The 19,716-nt window shown below is 41.3% G+C and overlaps 1 protein-coding gene across 4 annotated transcripts in view; it reads right to left on the bottom strand.

The window, feature by feature from the left end:
- mvb12ba (multivesicular body subunit 12Ba) overlaps positions 1–19,123 on the bottom strand; it is a 176,062-nt gene extending 156,939 nt beyond the window's left edge. Inside the window, exons 1-2 of one of the 4 annotated variants that reach the window (XM_048559146.2) lie at positions 18,809–19,123; positions 731–853 (exon numbers count right to left, since the gene is read on the bottom strand). In XM_048559146.2, coding sequence (XP_048415103.2) covers positions 731–844 — 114 coding nt within the window. In that variant the 5' untranslated portion in view covers positions 845–853; positions 18,809–19,123. The other 3 variants (XM_048559144.2, XM_048559145.2, XM_048559147.2) reach the window with 3 other exon arrangements.
- Between the last annotated feature and the right edge of the window lie 593 nt (positions 19,124–19,716).

Raw genomic sequence — 19,716 nt, 5'->3', positions numbered from 1 at the left:
TCACTCAGTAGATATCCATTACTGTATACATAAACCCATGCACTTTTTGTGGAGATTAAACCTGATGGCTGTTTTTAGAAGCAAAATTCTAGGGTATGTTGTTTTTTTTTGCTGAGTTTATAAAGTCATACTAATTGTTGCTCAAAGAAGAGAATTAATTTGTCTCCCAATGTGTTATTGCAGGCCTAACAGAAAACATTTTGTTGTAGATTACAAAGAAATACAATTCAAGTTGAAAATACTAAGAAACATGCTTGTTTTATAATTTATTTTGTTTAAATGAAAGTTTGAAAACAAATCAGAAGTTGCAAAATATTTGAAATGGCAGATGATGTTGAAAACCATGAAAAACTGTTCCATATTAAGTGATGTGTTTATAGCGATTCTATGATAAAGTGCAATTTCTGCCATTCAGGCTTTTTGAACACAAATGCAACGAAACCGAAAAAATCCCCAAAATATAGCTTTTGATAATAATAACCATATCAAACAGCTAATTAAAAGGATACAAGCAAGTCCTTGGAGAAATTACAGCTATTAGGAGGACAGTATATTCAAGCTAGTTGGACTGCATGTTATTAAAAAGTCCCTTTTATGTTTTGATAAGTTTCCTCAAGATGTTTTTGGAACACTGATAGTGGGGAATTCAAGTCAATGTATTCTATTTAAAATTACTACCAGATCCCAAAGGTCTTTGCAGAACAGTTATACAGGTTAACACTGTACTCACTACTTCATAACTGGTAGGTGCCCGATAGCGAGACGCAACCACGCCAACACCAGTAATTGGATCCATAGACAAATCCGGCAAGGCATCAGACAGATCCCACAGTTCAGGCATCATTGAGCGACACTGAAATAAATAAAACATACAACCTTTCTTGAATCTGAACCACACAAACAACAGTACAGGAAAGATACTGTATACTACTAATCGTAGAATGTCGCAGACACTTGATCTCTTAGCTGCAGGGGAAACTGAACAATAGTGACGCAACACAAACAGGTCATCACCAGCAGAATTGCAATAAAAGTGGAACGTTTTTCACTTTAAAACCACTATAATAACTTTAACTACTGTGTTTAGATAATTCAATAATAGAGGTTTGATCAAGAAGGCCATAGTGTTTAGCAAAAAAAATTTCACGAATAACTCGGATCTTGAAACAAGTGTTTATCCAGAAATCTCAAGGTACGTTCATTAATTGGAGCAGTTGCCGCAAGGCAAGGCAAAATTCTGCACTGCAGACCATCACAAATTACTCTTAACTTCAGCCCATTTCATTCCTTCCCTGTTTGGAAGTGTTCGTTGTAGGTTCTTCAGTGGCAAGTGATTAAAAAGTATAAGTGAAAACGTGCTTTGGAAATTTTTTTCCAAATGTGAAGGGATGAAATAGGAAAGCATGTAGTTTGGCTATCAAAGCTGGACGCAGTGAATACTTATTTTGCACCACAGATTGTCTGTTTATTGCCCGTAGTTGACCCAAAAAGGCATTTACTTTCTCCTGAGGTGCATCATAAAAACAATATCACTTAGCAGGGGAGTATATTACGACACGATATTCAACTATAGCATACTATTGGCATATCAGATTTAATTAAAAAAGGAATCAATAATATGGTCACAACAGATTTGTCAGACAATTTAATAAGAAAGAAACTTAAGGATTGAAATTATTCTACGAGCAGAAAGGTTGAGCTTAGCAGCAGAATAGCTTAGTGCACCAACTGGATACGTAACGTAAACTGCATGAAGTATAAAACAAACTCCTTGCAACATGGGAAGCATTTCAACATATTGTAGAATGTAGGATTCTGTTGAAGACCACAGTTCTCTCAATTGCACAGTTTTGTCAGCACAGTTGCAAAAATGACCGAACTCAATCCAATTTCAATCTATTAATTATCAAGGAGCGGTAAAGACACTTGTTTTGATTTTCTATTTTTGTCCCAAAGAGTAAAGCTTCTAAGAATTATGACTTGAAGTGATATTCTTTCAGACAATTTAAGAACAAAATCATTTTGCTTTTCATATCTGGTGACTTGCGTGAAGAAACAAATGACAGTGCTCCAGTCAACTAAAATGGTTACACAATAATTCCTAGCTACTGCCAACAAGAATTAGCACAAAATTATGTCCACAAACCGCCATTTTTTTTCCCAGGGGCGGGGTGGGGGGAGAATGGTCAGAGGCAAAAAGCAATTCTCGTTTCAATGCGAGCAGTCTACACAGTGGAATAACACCAAATCAAAGCTATTGTACAAACATTCAGTTGCAACCTCAGTTAAACTGGGAAGCATTTCTGGATTTCCCTCCCTGTTTCCAATAAAGCAGCAAGAAAAGGATTACGTTAATGTTGAGTTTTTAAAAGGAAAATTATTTCCTTACTTTTCTAAAGAAATTTTTTTCATGAAAGGTGGCTAATTTGTTAATGAGAATTACTTGTCTCAAGAATCAAAATGTGACTTGCTAGTTTGTCAAGCACTTGAAAAGACACACTCAGATGTGTTGCAAATCCTTTGATCTCTGTCAATCAGTGACAGGGTTGGTACTTATCCATACAGTTAGAAACTTTTATAGATCACAAAATGAGATACAAGAAATGTAGTCAGTATTATCCAGAGGAGAGGGTACTGTGAAGTGTGGTTCTAAATCTAGACTCCAAGCCAGTATGCAAGGTTATTCTACTTGAATCCAGAAAACAATGCAAATGGTATGATGGCACCTGTTTGTTACACCTTTAAGTCATTGCAAGAATTTTAAATTGAAATTTAAAATTTATCCTAATAGCAATTCAATTGACAGAAGAGAGTTCTAGGAAGTCTGACTTCACTACCTAGCCAAGTTAAACCACAACAGTGAGAGCAAAACAACTTTGCAAGAAGTAAAACAGAAACCAAATGACGTTTGGACAAACTCCAAAACAAAACTTCAAGAAGCATTTTCATCACAAATCAACTGTTTCCAATGTTAAAAACTGAATGCATTTCAACCTCAATTCTGTGCTTGAGAGTTTTGAATGCAGCTCGATCACAATTGCAGTTAAATTATCTCTGGCTGATAGCACTAAAAGACAATTTCCAATAACGCAACACAATTCATTGTCATTTATAAAAACATGTTGAAACTAGAACTGTTCCAAGACATTCTTAGAGGGCAACCTTTGTGAAATACTTCCTGGAAACCACGCACACAATTCTAAGTCATAATAAAGGAACTCACTGAACTATATACAACTTTAAAATGATTTTGTCCTAATTACATAGCAATATGGAAATTGTAAATTCACTGCTCACATTGTAACAGTCTGTTCAACCACAGCAGATAGCTATCTGTTTGGATGACTATTATTCATCTTCCAGAATTAATGTGTCATGTGAACAACTACCTGCAGTAAACCCAGCCCTTCAGATGTAAGACAAAGAAATCAATAAATTTATATTTATATATTGCTCCTATCATTAAAAAACAGTCCAGGTGCTTTCAGAAGAATGAGGGCAGATCTTATAGAAACATATAAGATTATGAAGGGAATAGATAAGGTGGAGGCAGGGGAGGTTGTTTCCGCTAGCAAGTGAAACTAGGACTAAAGTGCATCGCCTCAAAATAAAGGGAAGCAGATGTCGGACTGAGGTCAAGAGGAACGTCTTCACCCAAAACAGCTGTGAATCTGTGGAATTCCCTGTCCAGTGAAACGATTGAAGCTACCTCACTGAATGTTTTTCAGGCAAGGCTAGATAAATTTTTGAACAGTAAAGGAATTAAGGGTCACGGTGAGTGAGCGGGTAAGTGGAGCTGAGTCTCAAAAAGATCAACCATGATCTTATTAAATTGCGGGGCAGGCTCGAGGGCCCAGATGCCCTACTCCAGCTCCTAGTTCTTATGTTCATAGAAGCACCATAAATACAAAATGTCTCCACGTATGGGGTCAGATGATAAAACCCTCATTTCTGGCCTAGGTTTTGTAGAAGTTTCTTAAAGAAGGAAAGAGAAAGGGAAAGTGTCAGGGAGCTGTAGGTGTAATATTCCAGAGCTTGGGACTTAAGTATGAAAGGCATGGTCACTAATGGTCATCATGACTCATCTAGGGCTGCACAAAAGACCAAAATTAGATGAAAATAAATTTACTGGAGGAATGTGGGACGAGAGGATATTACAGAGATATGGTGGGCAAGGCTATGGCAGGATTTAAAAACCATGAACATCATCATAGAATAGCTACAGTGCAGAAAAAGACAATTCGGTCCATCATGTCTTCCAAACTTCCAAACAGCATCCCATCTGGACTAAGTGCACTACCCTACCCCCATATCCCCACACTTACCATGGCTAATCCACCTGGCTTGCACATCTTTGAACAATGGGAGGAAACTTGAGCACACAGAATAAACGCACTCAGACACAGGGAAACATTCAAACTCAACACAGTCAATCAATCACCAAGGGTTGGGATTAATCCTGGGACCCTATTACTGTGAGATAGCATTACTAGCCACTGAGCCACAATGCTGCCAAAATGGTACTTTTAAAAATCAAGTTGTTGTTTTACTAAGAGCCAAAGTAGATCAAAGAGTACAGGATGACAGATGAATTGGTGAGAGTACAAGTTTAGGCACAGGCAGGAGAGATTTGGATGCCCTCAATTCTATGAGGACAGAAAAAAGTAGAAGACTAGCCAAGACTGTGCTGAAGTGATCAAGTCTACAGTTAACAGGCTTCTACTTCAGGTTCAATGAGACAAGGGTCAAATCATTTTATGTCCTGGAGGTGGAAAGAAGCAGTCTTTGAAATGGAGCGAATTTATGGTCAGAAGCTCAACTCAGGGTCAAATATGGTTCTGAGGTTTCAAAAGGCTTAATCTCAGATTATTGCTAGGGAGAAAAATGGAAACAATGATACAGTATTTAAAAACAGTGGCTTCAGTCTTGTCAATATTTAATTTTAATGCTATACAATTCTTTAATTATTTCTTAAATCAGCAAGTCCTGAGAGTTTAAGATATGGCCTTTCCTAAACGGCCAATATAATTGCCCACAGCGCAGGAGAGACATTAAGAATCATGACACCACCTTCCTATTTTCTGGCCATGTCCTTTAGGCAGATAGTCTTCAGCATAAAATGTGAAATATTATCAGGAGTAAAACTACAAGCCTGAGAATTTATACTTGCTTTAGAAACCACAAATATAAACCTGAACTTATCAGTATATGGTATGTAACTTCATTACAGCTTAAAATGATACAGTACATTTCTGAATTCTCATCCTGGAATATATTTTAAATCTTTTTAAAAAAAATCAGCTGATTGAATTATATTATTGCCTGCATACTGGACATAATGAAATAGCTTTTAAAAACTAAAAGAAAAATACGGCTTACTTTCTAAATCTGTTTTATAATATTTATCAACTGCTGAGTTACGTTCATCGTTTATGGCTGCAAAAGGAGCTTTCGTACAACTTTACGTATACTGACAATTTGTTCTGAAGGCCACCAAACCTTGTAGTTACCTACACAGATGCTTACAGAGATAAGAGTATATTTTACTTAAAGGCAGAAAAGACTGGGCAAGAAGCAGTTTTTAAGGGCACAGTATGCAGGAAACTCACTTTTCCTCACAAATGTTAAATCCTTTCCAATCTAATACAATTTTAAGAGATTAAAGTAAAAATGTTTTAATTTCATCTTCATTTAGATCTCTCTCACTGTAGTGAGTTTTTGATTAGTGATTTTTTTGTTCTCCCCTTCTGAAAACAGAAAAGGGTCTTAGAAGTCTAGTTACATAAATTCAAAAGAAGTGCAAGATGAGCCAACATCCAACTGAAAGGAAACAAAAACTGAACAGGTGGTGAACAAAAGGTTTTGGAAAAGAGGGAGGGCGGGGGTCCCAGCCTTGTTGATTCCAGTTAGGACAGGTGGAAAATATTGAGGTTTCAGTGAGACAAGAATAAATGAAATTGGCAATAAATGAAAAACCAAGCTATCGTCTCTCTTCCAGCATGACAAAAACGTTATAACATGCACAAAGCTGAGTTCAAGGCAGATGATGCAGCACTGTGATAACCATCAAACACAAGTCACATTCCTTTGATGATAAACCACTGGGGTGGCCTAACAGCACTGGCTGGGTATCTAGGAAGACAGTTTACTTTTGCCTAAAGCAGAATCTTTAGATCTACATTACAGATTCAGTGTTAGAAGTAAACTTCTTTCTAACAAGAGTTTTTTTTAACATATATGATCCTAAAGGAACAAGTTTTAACGGATATATAATGAGCTAAAAAGTGTTTTCGTGATTGTAATGTTACTTTACTGCAGTGCACTACATTCAATTGCTTTCTGCATTTCAAAGTCATATATTGATCCTAGATGACAAAGTACATAAACGACTGATCTGCTCTTCCACCTTTAAGGATGGGTACATACAAAGTTTTCTCTGTAAATCTATACTCTTTAAAATCGTATCATGCATAAATCACTAGCCTTTCCAAATTAGTCATCCCAAAAGTGCATCACTTCACACTTTCCCTACATGAAATTCCAAATGCCATGCTCTGCTCATTTCACCATTGTATCTATGGCTTCCTGAACCTCCTAACAGGCTTCGTCATGATCTACCACTTTGTTAATTATCTACTGCAAACATTATAACGTGCTCCTTACACATGAATGTAAGAAATTTATGAAAAGGTGAAGAGTTATGGACTCAAACCAATCCTTAAGAAACACTGCGGCAAATCACCTCCCAATTTGAAGAAAACATTCATTTACCAGCCTTGAATTCTGTAACTAAGCCAATTTTGCATCCATACCATTATCATCCCATTAATTCAAGAAATACTCTCTATTTGGTACAGCTCACAGTTAAATGCAGATTCAAGATAGACATGCATTTGAAACTCTAACCCAGGTACACTACCTGGTTTTGACTGACACACCACCTCGAGCAGTAACCTGTAAATCCCCTAGCCACTGGAAAACAGCTGCACTGTGTAGAAAACTTTAGGAAAGGAGCCCTGGAACTTGATAATTTAAAGGCTCCACAGACAGACCACTGAAAATAAACTAAGCCAACCATTTCTGACCATTTGCCACAAAAGATTGCAAACAAAATTTTTTCTGAAAATAAAGTTGAATTCCAAATTTCAGCAGCACCAGGAGAATTCAATCAAGATCACCAAATCCACTTGGATGACTATCCAAAACTAACTTTCCAAGTTCGTAATGAAACTGCAGAGAAGCAAAAGGTATAGTAAATCTAAGAAATGTAAATTTAAATATTATTGCTCAATTTGAAATTACAAAAACCAAGCTTTGATAGGTTCTTGCAAACAATGTTTTAAATTTACGTATAATTACACATTTTTTGGTTTTGCAGGCCATTAGGTACACTAGGTATGGCGTACTGACCTCTACATCGCCGAGGCCAGACGCCAACTCTCCGACACCACCTCCTACCGCCTCCTCGATCATGACCCCACACCCGAGCACCAAACCATCATCTCCAACACCATTCATGACCTCATCACCTCAGGGGACCTCCCACCCACAGCCTCCAACCTCATTGTTCCCCAACCCCGCACGGCCCGTTTCTATCTCCTTCCCAAAATCCACAAACCTGCCTGCCCCGGTCGACCCATCGTCTCAGCCTGCTCCTGCCCCACCGAACTCATCTCCACCTATCTGGACTCCATTTTCTCCCCTTTGGTCCAGGAACTCCCCACCTATGTCCGTGACACCACCCACACCCTCCACCTCCTCCAGGACTTCCAATTCCCTGGCCCCCAACACCTCATATTCACCATGGACGTCCAGTCCCTGTACACCTGCATTCCGCATGGAGATGGCCTCAAGGCCCTCCGCTTCTTCCTGTCCCGCAGGCCCGACCAGGCCCCCTCCACCGACACTCTCATCCGCCTAGCGGAACTCGTCCTCACACTCAACAACTTCTCTTTTGACTCCTCCCACTTCCTACAGACTAAGGGGGTGGCCATGGGCACCCGCATGGGCCCCAGCTATGCCTGCCTCTTTGTAGGTTACGTGGAACAGTCCATCTTCCGCACCTACACAGGCCCCAAACCCCACCTCTTCCTCCGGTACATTGATGACTGTATCGGCGCCGCCTCTTGCTCCCCAGAGGAGCTCGAACAGTTCATCCACTTCACCAACACCTTCCACCCCAACCTTCAGTTCACCTGGGCCATCTCCAGCACATCCCTCACCTTCCTGGACCTCTCAGTCTCCATCTCAGGCAACCAGCTTGTAACTGATGTCCATTTCAAGCCCACCGACTCCCACAGCTACCTAGAATATACCTCCTCCCACCCACCCTCCTGCAAAAATTCCATCCCCTATTCCCAATTCCTCCGCCTCCGCCGCATCTGCTCCCACGATCAGACATTCCACTCCCGCACATCCCAGATGTCCAAGTTCTTTAAGGACCGCAACTTTCCCCCCACGGTGATTGAGAACGCCCTTGACCGCGTCTCCCGCATCACCCGCGACACATCCCTCACACCCCGCCCCCGCCACAACCGCCCCAAGAGGATCCCCCTCGTTCTCACACACCACCCTACCAACCTCCGGATACAACGCATTATCCTCCGACACTTCCGCCATTTACAATCCGACCCCACCACCCAAGACATTTTTCCATCCCCTCCCCTGTCTGCTTTCCGGAGAGACCACTCTCTCCGTGACTCCCTTGTTCGCTCCACACTGCCCTCCAACCCCACCACACCCGGCACCTTCCCCTGCAACCGCAGGAAATGCTACACTTGTCCCCACACCTCCTCCCTCACCCCCATCCCAGGCCCCAAGATGACATTCCACATTAAGCAGAGGTTCACCTGCACATCTGACAATGTGGTATACTGCATCCACTGTACCCGGTGCGGCTTCCTCTACATTGGGGAAACCAAGCGGAGGCTTGGGGACCGCTTTGCAGAACACCTCCGCTCAGTTCGCAACAAACAACTGCACCTCCCAGTCGCAAACCATTTCCACTCCCCCTCCCATTCTCTTGATGACATGTCCATCATGGGCCTCCTGCACTGCCACAATGATGCCACCCGAAGGTTGCAGGAACAGCAACTCATATTCCGCCTGGGAACCCTGCAGCCATATGGTATCAATGTGGACTTCACCAGTTTCAAAATCTCCCCTTCCCCTACTGCATCCCTCAACCAGCCCAGTGCATCCCCTCCCCCCACTGCACCACACAACCAGCCCAGCTCTTCCCCCCCACCCACTGCATCCCAAAACCAGTCCAACCTGTCTCTGCCTCCCTAACCGGTTCTTCCTCTCACCCATCCCTTCCTCCCACCCCAAGCCGCACCCCCAGCTACCTACTAACCTCATCCCACCTCCTTGACCTGTCCGTCTTCCCTGGACTGACCTATCCCCTCCCTACCTACACCCTCTCCACCTATCTTCTTTACTCTCCATCTTCGGTCCGCCTCCCCCTCTCTCCCTATTTATTCCAGTTCCCTCCCCCCATCCCCCTCTCTGATGAAGGGTCTAGGCCCGAAACGTCAGCTTTTGTGCTCCTGAGATGCTGCTGGGCCTGCTGTGTTCATCCAGCCTCACATTTTATTATCTTGGAATCTCCAGCATCTGCAGTTCCCATTATCTCAGGTACACTAGGTAGTTGTCCTTTCTCCAATTTAAAAAAAAACTCTGCAACAATCAAAATCTGCAAAGACAAAAGCCAAAGACACTCCTCTTGACCTATGAAGAGAAACGTGGATTTCTGCTGAAGACAGGATCTGAGTCAACCCCTCAAGGATAAGGGAAAAGGTATAAGCAAATTGATCCCGATTTTGATTCCTGACATTGAAGTTAACTCATTTCAACAGGAGGGATGAAAAATGCTTTAGTTCTTCTGGGCTATAGATGGAAACTAAAAGAATTTTTAAAAACTCATTCAATTTCTATCTAATATTATTTAATTGAAATGAGTGCATGTAAATATTGCGTAATGCAGAGTTTGACTTAACACCAAATACATCATATTCAAAGAGCCCAATTAAACTCACCGTGAACACTAATGTGAGCAAAGTATGATCAGACATAACTTGAAACCGAGCCAAAGGAAAAGCTATTACAGAAGAGTAGGAAAACGCTTAGTCTCGGATGTGGACTTGAATGAGGATCTTAAAAAAAGACATGAGAAGCTAGTGAAAGCACAAGTCTTCTACGGCAACACAGATTAAAGCATGGTCTTCACTAGAGGAGCTAACACAGTGAGGGACAGATTGGAGGTCGGAACTGGAGGAATACACAGTGCTTCTAAGAGCATTGGGCAGGAGATTACAGACATGAGAAGGAATGATGCAATGAGGTGATTTGAACAAAGGGTAAGAAATATGAATTTGAGTCATTAACAGAAAATGAGCATACATTTAAACACCCTGGTTTGTCTGTGATTTGCGCTGATGTAAATATTTTTAAGAACCTGATCAGATATGTCCGCTATGACACACCTCTGGAGTAGGTGAGACCTGAAACTGAGCCTTCTGGCCTAGAGGTGGGAACACTACCACTGCACAAGAGTGCTTGCCTTTGAAATCAATGCACTAAATATGTCTAATGCCAATTAAATAACAGTTAAACATGTTTGAAAGTTGAAAGAAGCATGCTTTCAACTAACTGTGGTTTGATCTAAGCCCACGACCTACTACTGTGAAACAGCTACTTGGCTCTAACCAGTTACACTGAACATGAGCCATTTTCAGCTTCTGAATGTCACTCTGATTTTAGCAGGTGATTAATCCAGACACTGCAGAACTAGAAGTAAGTCTAACAAACCTTGGGGCTTGGGGACCGCTTTGCAGAACACCTCCGCTCAGTTCGCAACAAACAACTGCACCTCCCAGTCGCAAACCATTTCCACTCCCCCTCCCATTCTCTCGATGACATGTCCATCATGGGCCTCCTGCACTGCCACAATGATGCCACCCGAAGGTTGCAGGAACAGCAACTCATATTCCGCCTGGGAACCCTGCAGCCATATGGTATCAATGTGGACTTCACCAGTTTCAAAATCTCCCCTTCCCCTACTGCATCCCTCAACCAGCCCAGTGCATCCCCTCCCCCCACTGCACCACACAACCAGCCCAGCTCTTCCCCCCCACCCACTGCATCCCAAAACCAGTCCAACCTGTCTCTGCCTCCCTAACCGGTTCTTCCTCTCACCCATCCCTTCCTCCCACCCCAAGCCGCACCCCCAGCTACCTACTAACCTCATCCCACCTCCTTGACCTGTCCGTCTTCTCTGGACTGACCTATCCCCTCCCTACCTCCCCACCTACACCCTCTCCACCTATCTTCTTTACTCTCCATCTTCGGTCCGCCTCCCCCTCTCTCCCTATTTATTCCAGTTCCCTCCCCCCATCCCCCTCTCTGATGAAGGGTCTAGGCCCGAAACGTCAGCTTTTGTGCTCCTGAGATGCTGCTTGGCCTGCTGTGTTCATCCAGCCTCACATTTTATAGTCTAACGAACCTGCTCAGTTCTGCAGGAGAGAACTGGTTAGTCACATTTAAAACTCTGACTAATTTAGTCTCACTCAACATATGTAAATTAACAAAGCCAACAGAAACATTAGGAAACACACAGAGTTTAATAAATAAGCAAGAACAGCATAAAAAGTGCAACGTAAGTTATTCACAGAACAGAGAAGAGCACAGAAAAATGAGATAGATTGCTGCAGTCATATTTTAAAAGTGCTTTTATTTACAGTTACCAAAGTCTAATGTTAGTGGACAATTTAAGTATTAGTTACCCTGGGTATTAACCTACATTTAAAAAAGGTTTAGTCTCATTGTCATGGCGCACAAATTAGATTTTGTTTCAAAAGGGGCTCATCCAAGGGAACCCAAACAATGAAACTGTTGGCAGCACAGACATTAAATCTATTGTTCATTCCTCTGAAAATGTCAGTACGGAATTTGCCCCTTAGCCTCTGGCACAAATTAACACAGCTCACTTCATTCTACTGAAAGCATCATATCTTCGCTAAGCTGTTACACATGTTTGACCATCATCTGCCCAAAATGTCTGTTGAAACCATTTCCTGAATGTATTGCAGCATCTATTATCAAATGACTGTAGCCTGTGCAGCATATATTTTCCAGTTACTCACAATCACTCAGAATAGCCCCATATCTAGATTTCATTTTCCTCTAGTCTTTTTTTTAAACGTAGAGTTAACTAACAACCACATATAACCATTGTAAAATTGAAAACACAGATGTCAACATGTGAAATCACCTCAAACCTTCCACAAAGTGATAACCAGAATCAAACTGCTGCTCTATTCCAAACTTTGTCCACGCTGACATTACTCCACATCTCCAATCAGGTCTTCCAAGCCAGATTTCTTCAGTAAAACGTGAAGTGTACTGTGCCATAAAGAGTTTTATTGCAAAGCTGAAATGTCAGTGAGAAGACGTGCTACGATATTGATTCGTTACAATAATAGCCACTCTGGACAACTCTGACCTATTGTCTTTGATAGTTACCCTATAAATTTTAGGCATAAAAATACTCGTCTGATTCTTTGATAAATACACAACTGACCGCCCAAATCACTCGCACTGAAATCCCTCCCTCAATTCCTCTTGTTGAGTCCTCACCTACCCTCTGTTGTCTCTGGACTACCTACCCTGACTGCCTGACCATTAACAACTCAACTTGATAACCTTGTAGAGCATCCAACCAGACCTGCCCCAGCAACTGTGTCTGAATTCAGATTCAGCCACTTGCCCGTCACTTAATTTCTTGCCTTGAAGTCTCTGTGTCAAAACTCAGAGTCAAACAATTTTGCAGAGGAGCCCAGGGAGCACAAAAATTGCCCATTAGAAATTCAAACCTCTTGGGCAATTCCTATTATTCACTACTGGTGTATAATATCCATGACAACAGATTAAGCACTCTCAGTAAACGGCCATCAAATTGGAAATGCGGTAAAAGTAATAACTATAAAGTCATTCTAATTTTAAAGCCATACGCGCAGAAAAGGTTTCCAAACATCTAGGATTGTTCAACAATCCAACAAGAACAAATGTTTGAGATTAATGTAACAGGATTTTATTTTATACGTGCATACAATAAATAGAGAATCACCTTTAAACAAAGATCATTGCACGCCAAGTAGTTGTACAGGAAAACACTACTGTTCAGCTACCTATTTTAACCCAAAGCTTGCATTCATTTGTTTCTAAATACTCTTCAAAAAATTTTCTGTCTTGACATCTGCTGCCATCAAAGGGACAGCAGTGATAAAACTTGAAGTGATCCAGACAAGTACCATAATACTGCACACCTTATTCTGCTCAGTCGCAAACTCCAAACAGCAGTGATCAATGGGTACGAACCTGCAGCAAGGCTCTTAAGAACGTGTTTCAGAACATCAGAAAACCAATAGTATTATTGGATGAGAAATTAAAATACCACCAGCAAAAATCCCACCAAAGCTGTAGAAATTAACTCAATAAATCTAGTAATTCGTGGGATACCAGAGAAACAAAATGACCATGCAAGCATTTGGTTAAAAAACTTCAAAATTTCTCCTAATGCACTTTGACCTAACAAAATCACTCAACAATAAAAAGAATCGTCTTACTCTTCCCAGGACAATAAAAGAGTAGGTAATAAATGTGGTCACCACATGCCTAAACATTTTTTTGGTCAAAGCAAAGTCTTATAAAATTTTCTACATTCAAGAATGCTAAAAACAACTGTTATGACCCAAGCTCAAATTTGGCAAGTACATGAATGTACCCAGTGGGGAGGGGAAAAAACCTTTCGTTATTCATTTTAAATTAATGCATTTTTCTCCATTCTGTTTACTGGCACATCACTAGCATTCCCACAGAAATTGTACACAAAGACTCTCAGAGAAGGACAAAACATCCGTGGCTAACCAAGGAAGGGTAGGATATTAAATTGACAGAGAAGGCATATGAGATTTAGAAGTTTCACAGTAGGCTGGAAGGTTTGGAAAACTTTAGAAACCAGCGAAAGATGAAATCAGGCAGCAAAAACTTTTACAACAATAACAAAAACAAAGTTGCTGGAAAGGCTCAGCAGGTCTGGCAGCATCTGTGAAGGAGAAAGCTGTTAACGTTTCGGGTCCGGTGACCCTTCCTCAGAACTCAAAAGACTTTTTTTTAAGCAAAAGCTTTTATATGCCTATAAAAAGAGTAGCTAAATCAAATGTTTGTTCCTTAGAGAATGAGCATTGGCAATTAATAATGGGAAACAAAGAAATGGCAGAGACTTCGGACAAATTTTGTGTCTGTCTTCACAGAAAACACGAGACAATGTTATCAATATGGAGAGGGGAACATTAGAAAAAATACGAGGTAAGTTAATAGGGCTAAAGATCAACAAGTCCCCTGGAACCAATAATCCTACATCTTAAGCTGGTAAGTGTATACCAAATAGCGGATGCGCTGGTTGCAACCTCCCAAAATTTCCTAGGTTCTGGACAGACAGCAGCAAATTCAAATATCTCCATGTAACATCTCCATTTTAGACAGCAAGGAGACAGAAGACAGGAAACTACAGGCTAATTAGCCTAACATACATCATTGGGAAAACACTGCAAACCATTTTTAAGGCAACAGTAGAAGCTACTACATTTTTCTTAAAAATCGTAATATAAATCAAGCATGGTTTTACCAAATCATATTTGGCAAATCTTATAGAGTTATTTAGGGATGGATAAAGGGAATAGAGAGATGCGCGCCAACATAAAGATGACTATCATTACCATCTGCATATATGCAGATGCCCACTGTGATGTCTGCTACCCCAGACAGGCATTCCTAAGCCAGAATGAATCTGCACACATGCAGCTGATGTTACTATTTTCCCTCTATAATAACAACACATTGACTGTGTAGGTGTCAACGGCCCTACTGAGGCCAAAGCGTCAAGAGGTGGGACAACATTAGAGGGCAGAGCCGAAGATCAAAAAGTAATGCAAACCATTCAGCAGGGAATTCCTCATGGTGGGAAAGAGATTTAGTGACCGTGGGGTCGATTTTAGAAAGGGAGAGTGCTGACGGCACTAAGAATTGTCCCCCAACTTGGCACTCAGCAGCTTAAAAGGTAAACCAGCAGATGTAGTGTATTTGGACTACCAAAAGACAGCTGATAGAGGTGCCTCCTGAAAGGTGACCAAAGTAAATACTCAGTGTTGGGGTAATATATCAACATAGATAGGCGACTGCCAAGCAGAAGGCAGAGGGTCAAGTCAAGGACTAACAGCTATAACGAGCGGGATGCGGCAGGGATTAGGGTTGGAGCATCAGTTATCTCCATCCACATTACTGAGTCAAATGAAGGGACCAATGTATTATAACCAAATTTTAAACCAAAAGATAGGAAACAGGTTGTGAGGAGGACAAAAAATGGCTGCAAAGTTAAGCAAGTGAGCAAACATTTTGGCAGATACAGAATAACTTGGGAAAATTTGAAGTTATCCACTTTGGTAGGATGAATAGAGAAGTATTATTTAAAATGGGGAAAAATACAGAATACTACAGTCCAGACAGCTGCACCCTCATACATCAAACTAAAAATTCAGTACGCAGGTACAGCAAGTAATCAAGGAGGCAAATGGCATGCTGCCTTTATTGCAAGAGGATTAGATTGTATGGAGCGTAGAATGTCTTGCCACAAGCTATGCAGGACATTGGTAAAGAAACATCTCTAAAAGTGCGTACAATTTTGGTTTCCTTACTTAAGGAAAGATAATAGTTACATTAATCAGTCAGCTAGATGGCCAGTGTTGCGCACAGAATGACACCAACAGCAGAGGTTCAATCTCCGTACCTATTGCAGTAGCTCATAGAGGCCTGTCTCCATACCTCACTCCAAACTTGATGTGGAGTGGTGCCCCTCAAGCTGTACAACAAATTGTCTCTCTCAGCCAGAGACGCCCATGTCTGAGCCATGGGGACTAGAGCTACTCCCAGTTGTTATACTGGGAGGCAGTTCAGAAAAGGATCCCTGGGTTGATTCCTGGGATGAAGGGGCTAAGTTATCAGGAAAGATTGAGGAGTTGGTGCCAACATTCACTGGAGTTTAGAAGAATGAAAGGTAATTGCATTGAAGCGTACACAGTTCCAAGAGGCCTTGAAAAAGTATACCACATTTTCCCTCATGGGAGAACGTAGAATTAGGGGACACAGTTTCAGAAAAAAGGAGTGTCACATTTAAGCTGAAGATTAGGAAAAAAAATTCTTTTTTTTGAGGGTACGAGCTCTTGGAATTCTGTACTCCACAAAGCTATGGAAGCCAAGTCATTGAATATATCCAAGGCCAAGACAGATGCTTAACTATAGGGTTACAAAACACAGGAAACTGGGGCTCAGGCCAAGATCAAACCAACCATGACCTAACAGAAAAGTGGTGAAGGCTCAAGGGGCCAAATATCCTACTCCTGCTCTTATTTCTTACATCAGAACTGTTATTAGCACAAACTTTTTGCGATCCAGAAAGCCATTCACTTATTGCCGCACCCTCACCATTTCCCTGTAGCCCTGCACATCTTTCTTTTTCAGATACCAATCTAATTTTCTCTCAAATTCTTTGATTGCTCCTGCCCCCACTACAGTCAGATAGTACATTCCAGATCCCAATCACTCGTTGCTTGAAAAATGTTTTACTCACATCACAATTGTTTCCTTTTGCCAATTACCTTAGATGTGTCCCTTCTTGCTTTTCAAACTTGCACCAATGGAAAAACATAAAATATAACTTGTCTTGAGCCCTTATGATCTTGAATGTTTTTATCCAGCTTCCCCACACCTTCTTTTCTCAAAAGAAACCAGTTCCAACTTCTCCAAACTACCGACATATAACTGAAGTGACAAAGCATACAGAACAATCAGTGTTCACATCTAGACACCATACCTCACCTTCTATACAAGAGCTACTGGCGTTCCCAGCATACAGCACCACTGGCCCTGGAAGACTGACTCAACAGTCATGGAGTCTCTCCTGTCTTTCATCCTATCATTGACCTTTTGTTCTTGCCCCATTTAAAACTTTCTCTAAGCCTGTAAGATTCTCAACTTTTTGCTGTTCTGATGAAAGGTCACAGGCCTGAGGTGTTAAGTCTTTCTCTCCACAGATGCTGTCATACTCAGCAGGTTATGTTTTTATTGATAATTTATAAAATTACTCGAACTTTCCAATCTGTGCTGTTAGATGATCTTAGTTGGAACAATATAACTGCCCCTTGCTGCTCAAGCAACTGGAGGCAAATACATCTGCCAGGGTTCCCACTTCAAAAAGCAATGCCCTACACTGTCTGGCTCACATATAACTTTAAAAAAAGGATCAAGCTAGGCCGTGATGCCCAATACAGTTAAAGGTGGTCCTCAATATTCACAACCTACACTCACTCAAGTAAAGTCAGCATGTTTGGTTCTTTATGTGTTCCAACAAGAGCAATCTTCAAAAGGAGAGAAAATTACTCCTGCCTTCATTTGATCTTATAACATCTGATCTTTCCAACACACTTTATGAAAATATTTGCTGATTAAATATTTTATGAAACATGACTTTGATACGAAAAAGTGTTTCATAAGAAATGCATAATACTTCTGAAACCAGAGATTTAAAAACTGGTTTGCAAAAGCTGCACAGAAATGTTACATAACAACATAATTTAAAATGCTTCTCAAAAAACATACACAGTATCATATTATATTGACACAAGACACCATCATGACCAAACTAGTAGAACAGCACAGCAGCTGATTAGAAGTTAGATCTATGAGAAATTTGCAATTTTTCATACACACCAAACTACATACTCTCAGTACTTGTCACAGAATAAAAAACATAGCATGGATAACTAAAATATTAAGTGTGCTCTAAGAAACATTCCCCAAAGCTCATCTAAAATTTTACAGTAACAGGCTTTATTCTGCACTATGCAGGGTTTAACTTAATTCCAAGATTTCAACAAGCTAATAAAGCAGCACTGTAACCACTGTGCAAGTATAGAATATCAATTCAAGAACTGTTCTAATAAAGCTGGGCCTTTTAGAAGCTTGAAACATCGAATGTATTCCTACATCTAACTGCAATAAAATCTGTATATCAGGATGGGCCAGGTTCAATAAGATGCAACTGTAAAGATGCACAATGGCAAATAATGGGACACTACATTAAAATGCTTCCTACTGTCAATATATACCACAATGGAGAGAGAAAAATAAAACATTAGGTCTGGCTGTGGACAGGAGGGATGAAATTCAAACAATAAATTGATTAAACCTTAAAGGCCTGAAGCCTCTCTTCCTTGCATTAATCCAGCGTTCACTGCATTACAAATACAGATATTTAAATGCCATAAATCTCCTTGGGGGAAAAAAATCCACTTCAACGTGAACATCCAGCCCTATTTAACCCAGTGAAACTTTTGTTTCCAACCCCCAAAACAAAAAAAAATAAACTTAACTGTTAATTGCGGAACCTCGTCTCTCCGTCTGACACAAAAACAGGTTTTCATGGCCACCCACCCCCTCCCCAATAAATAATTAAATTATTTTCGAAAAAACACAAAGGCACCAGTCAATGAAAGGGCAGCCTCCTCCCCTCCACAACCCACCACCACCACACCAGGCCTCAAAGCCTCGGGCTTGCGTGAAGCCGTGCACCGGGCGACTCCAGTAACGCTGAAGCGGGCCCACCCGAGAAGAGCGAAGGAGCCAGCAAAAACGCAGCCAGAAGCGGAAAAAGAAAACAAAACAGTCAACATAAACGAGGAGGATAAATCCTTACCAAATTAAAAAACAAACAAACCGACACTCGCGACAAACCCTAGGACTGGCTAAGGGGAGGGGAGGGGAGGGGATGGGGTGTGGGGAGGGGAACCTAGGTTATCTCCCTGTCTGTCAGTCTCTCTCTGTCTGAATCTTCAGCGAAAAAAAACAGCGGCGGCAGTGGCGGCTTTTAACATCAGAATTACAGGAGCCAGATTCCCCCAACCTCCAGCCTGCACTGTCTCCCCTCCCAGGGCAGCAAAGCTCAGCTGTCAATCACCCAACACACCCACAGGGAGAACTCCTGCACAATTTGCAAAGACTCATGTCAAAGCCTGGTTGACCCGCGTTAGCTTATTTCCCCTTCTCTGTGGCTTAGGGTGGCACTTTCACCTGCCCCGCTGGCTCACCACCTTCCTATCTCCAGACAGCAAACCCCCCCCCCCCCCCCCGAAGCTGTTTGCGCTCCTTGTGGGGTGTTAATCCCAGGGTCTGCCCTCTCAGGTGGGCATCAAAGGTTGCACAATCCCGAAGAATCGGCCAGTCGCTCTGCCCAGCGTGCCCCAGTCCCTTGATCAAGGTCACACCAAAAAAAACCTGGTCATTTGTGAGACCTTGCTTGGCGCAAATTGGCTTCCAAGTTTCCTGCGACAGTGACTGCATTTCAAGAGCTACTAAAGCATTTTAGAATATCTTGTATAAGTCTTTCATTTTCATTTGTGTTTAATTCCACCTCTAGCAGATTGGACAGGACCATTCTACCGCACTCAAACAGTTTGTTTGTGCACAACTCATAAAGTAGCTCAATATGAATTTTGTTTATTATATTACTGATTTAACCACAGAAAGTTATGCTTATTTGAAGCTTGATGACATTTTCAAAGTGAATGAGATTTAGCGGGTACACATTTATTTGGTTTAACAATT

This window comes from Stegostoma tigrinum, chromosome 29 (genome assembly GCF_030684315.1).
Source record: "Stegostoma tigrinum isolate sSteTig4 chromosome 29, sSteTig4.hap1, whole genome shotgun sequence".
In the NCBI taxonomy this organism is placed as follows: Eukaryota; Metazoa; Chordata; class Chondrichthyes; order Orectolobiformes; family Stegostomatidae; genus Stegostoma; species Stegostoma tigrinum.
The sequence above is the reverse complement of the archived record's forward strand: the minus strand, read 5'-3'. Positions and strand labels throughout refer to the sequence as shown.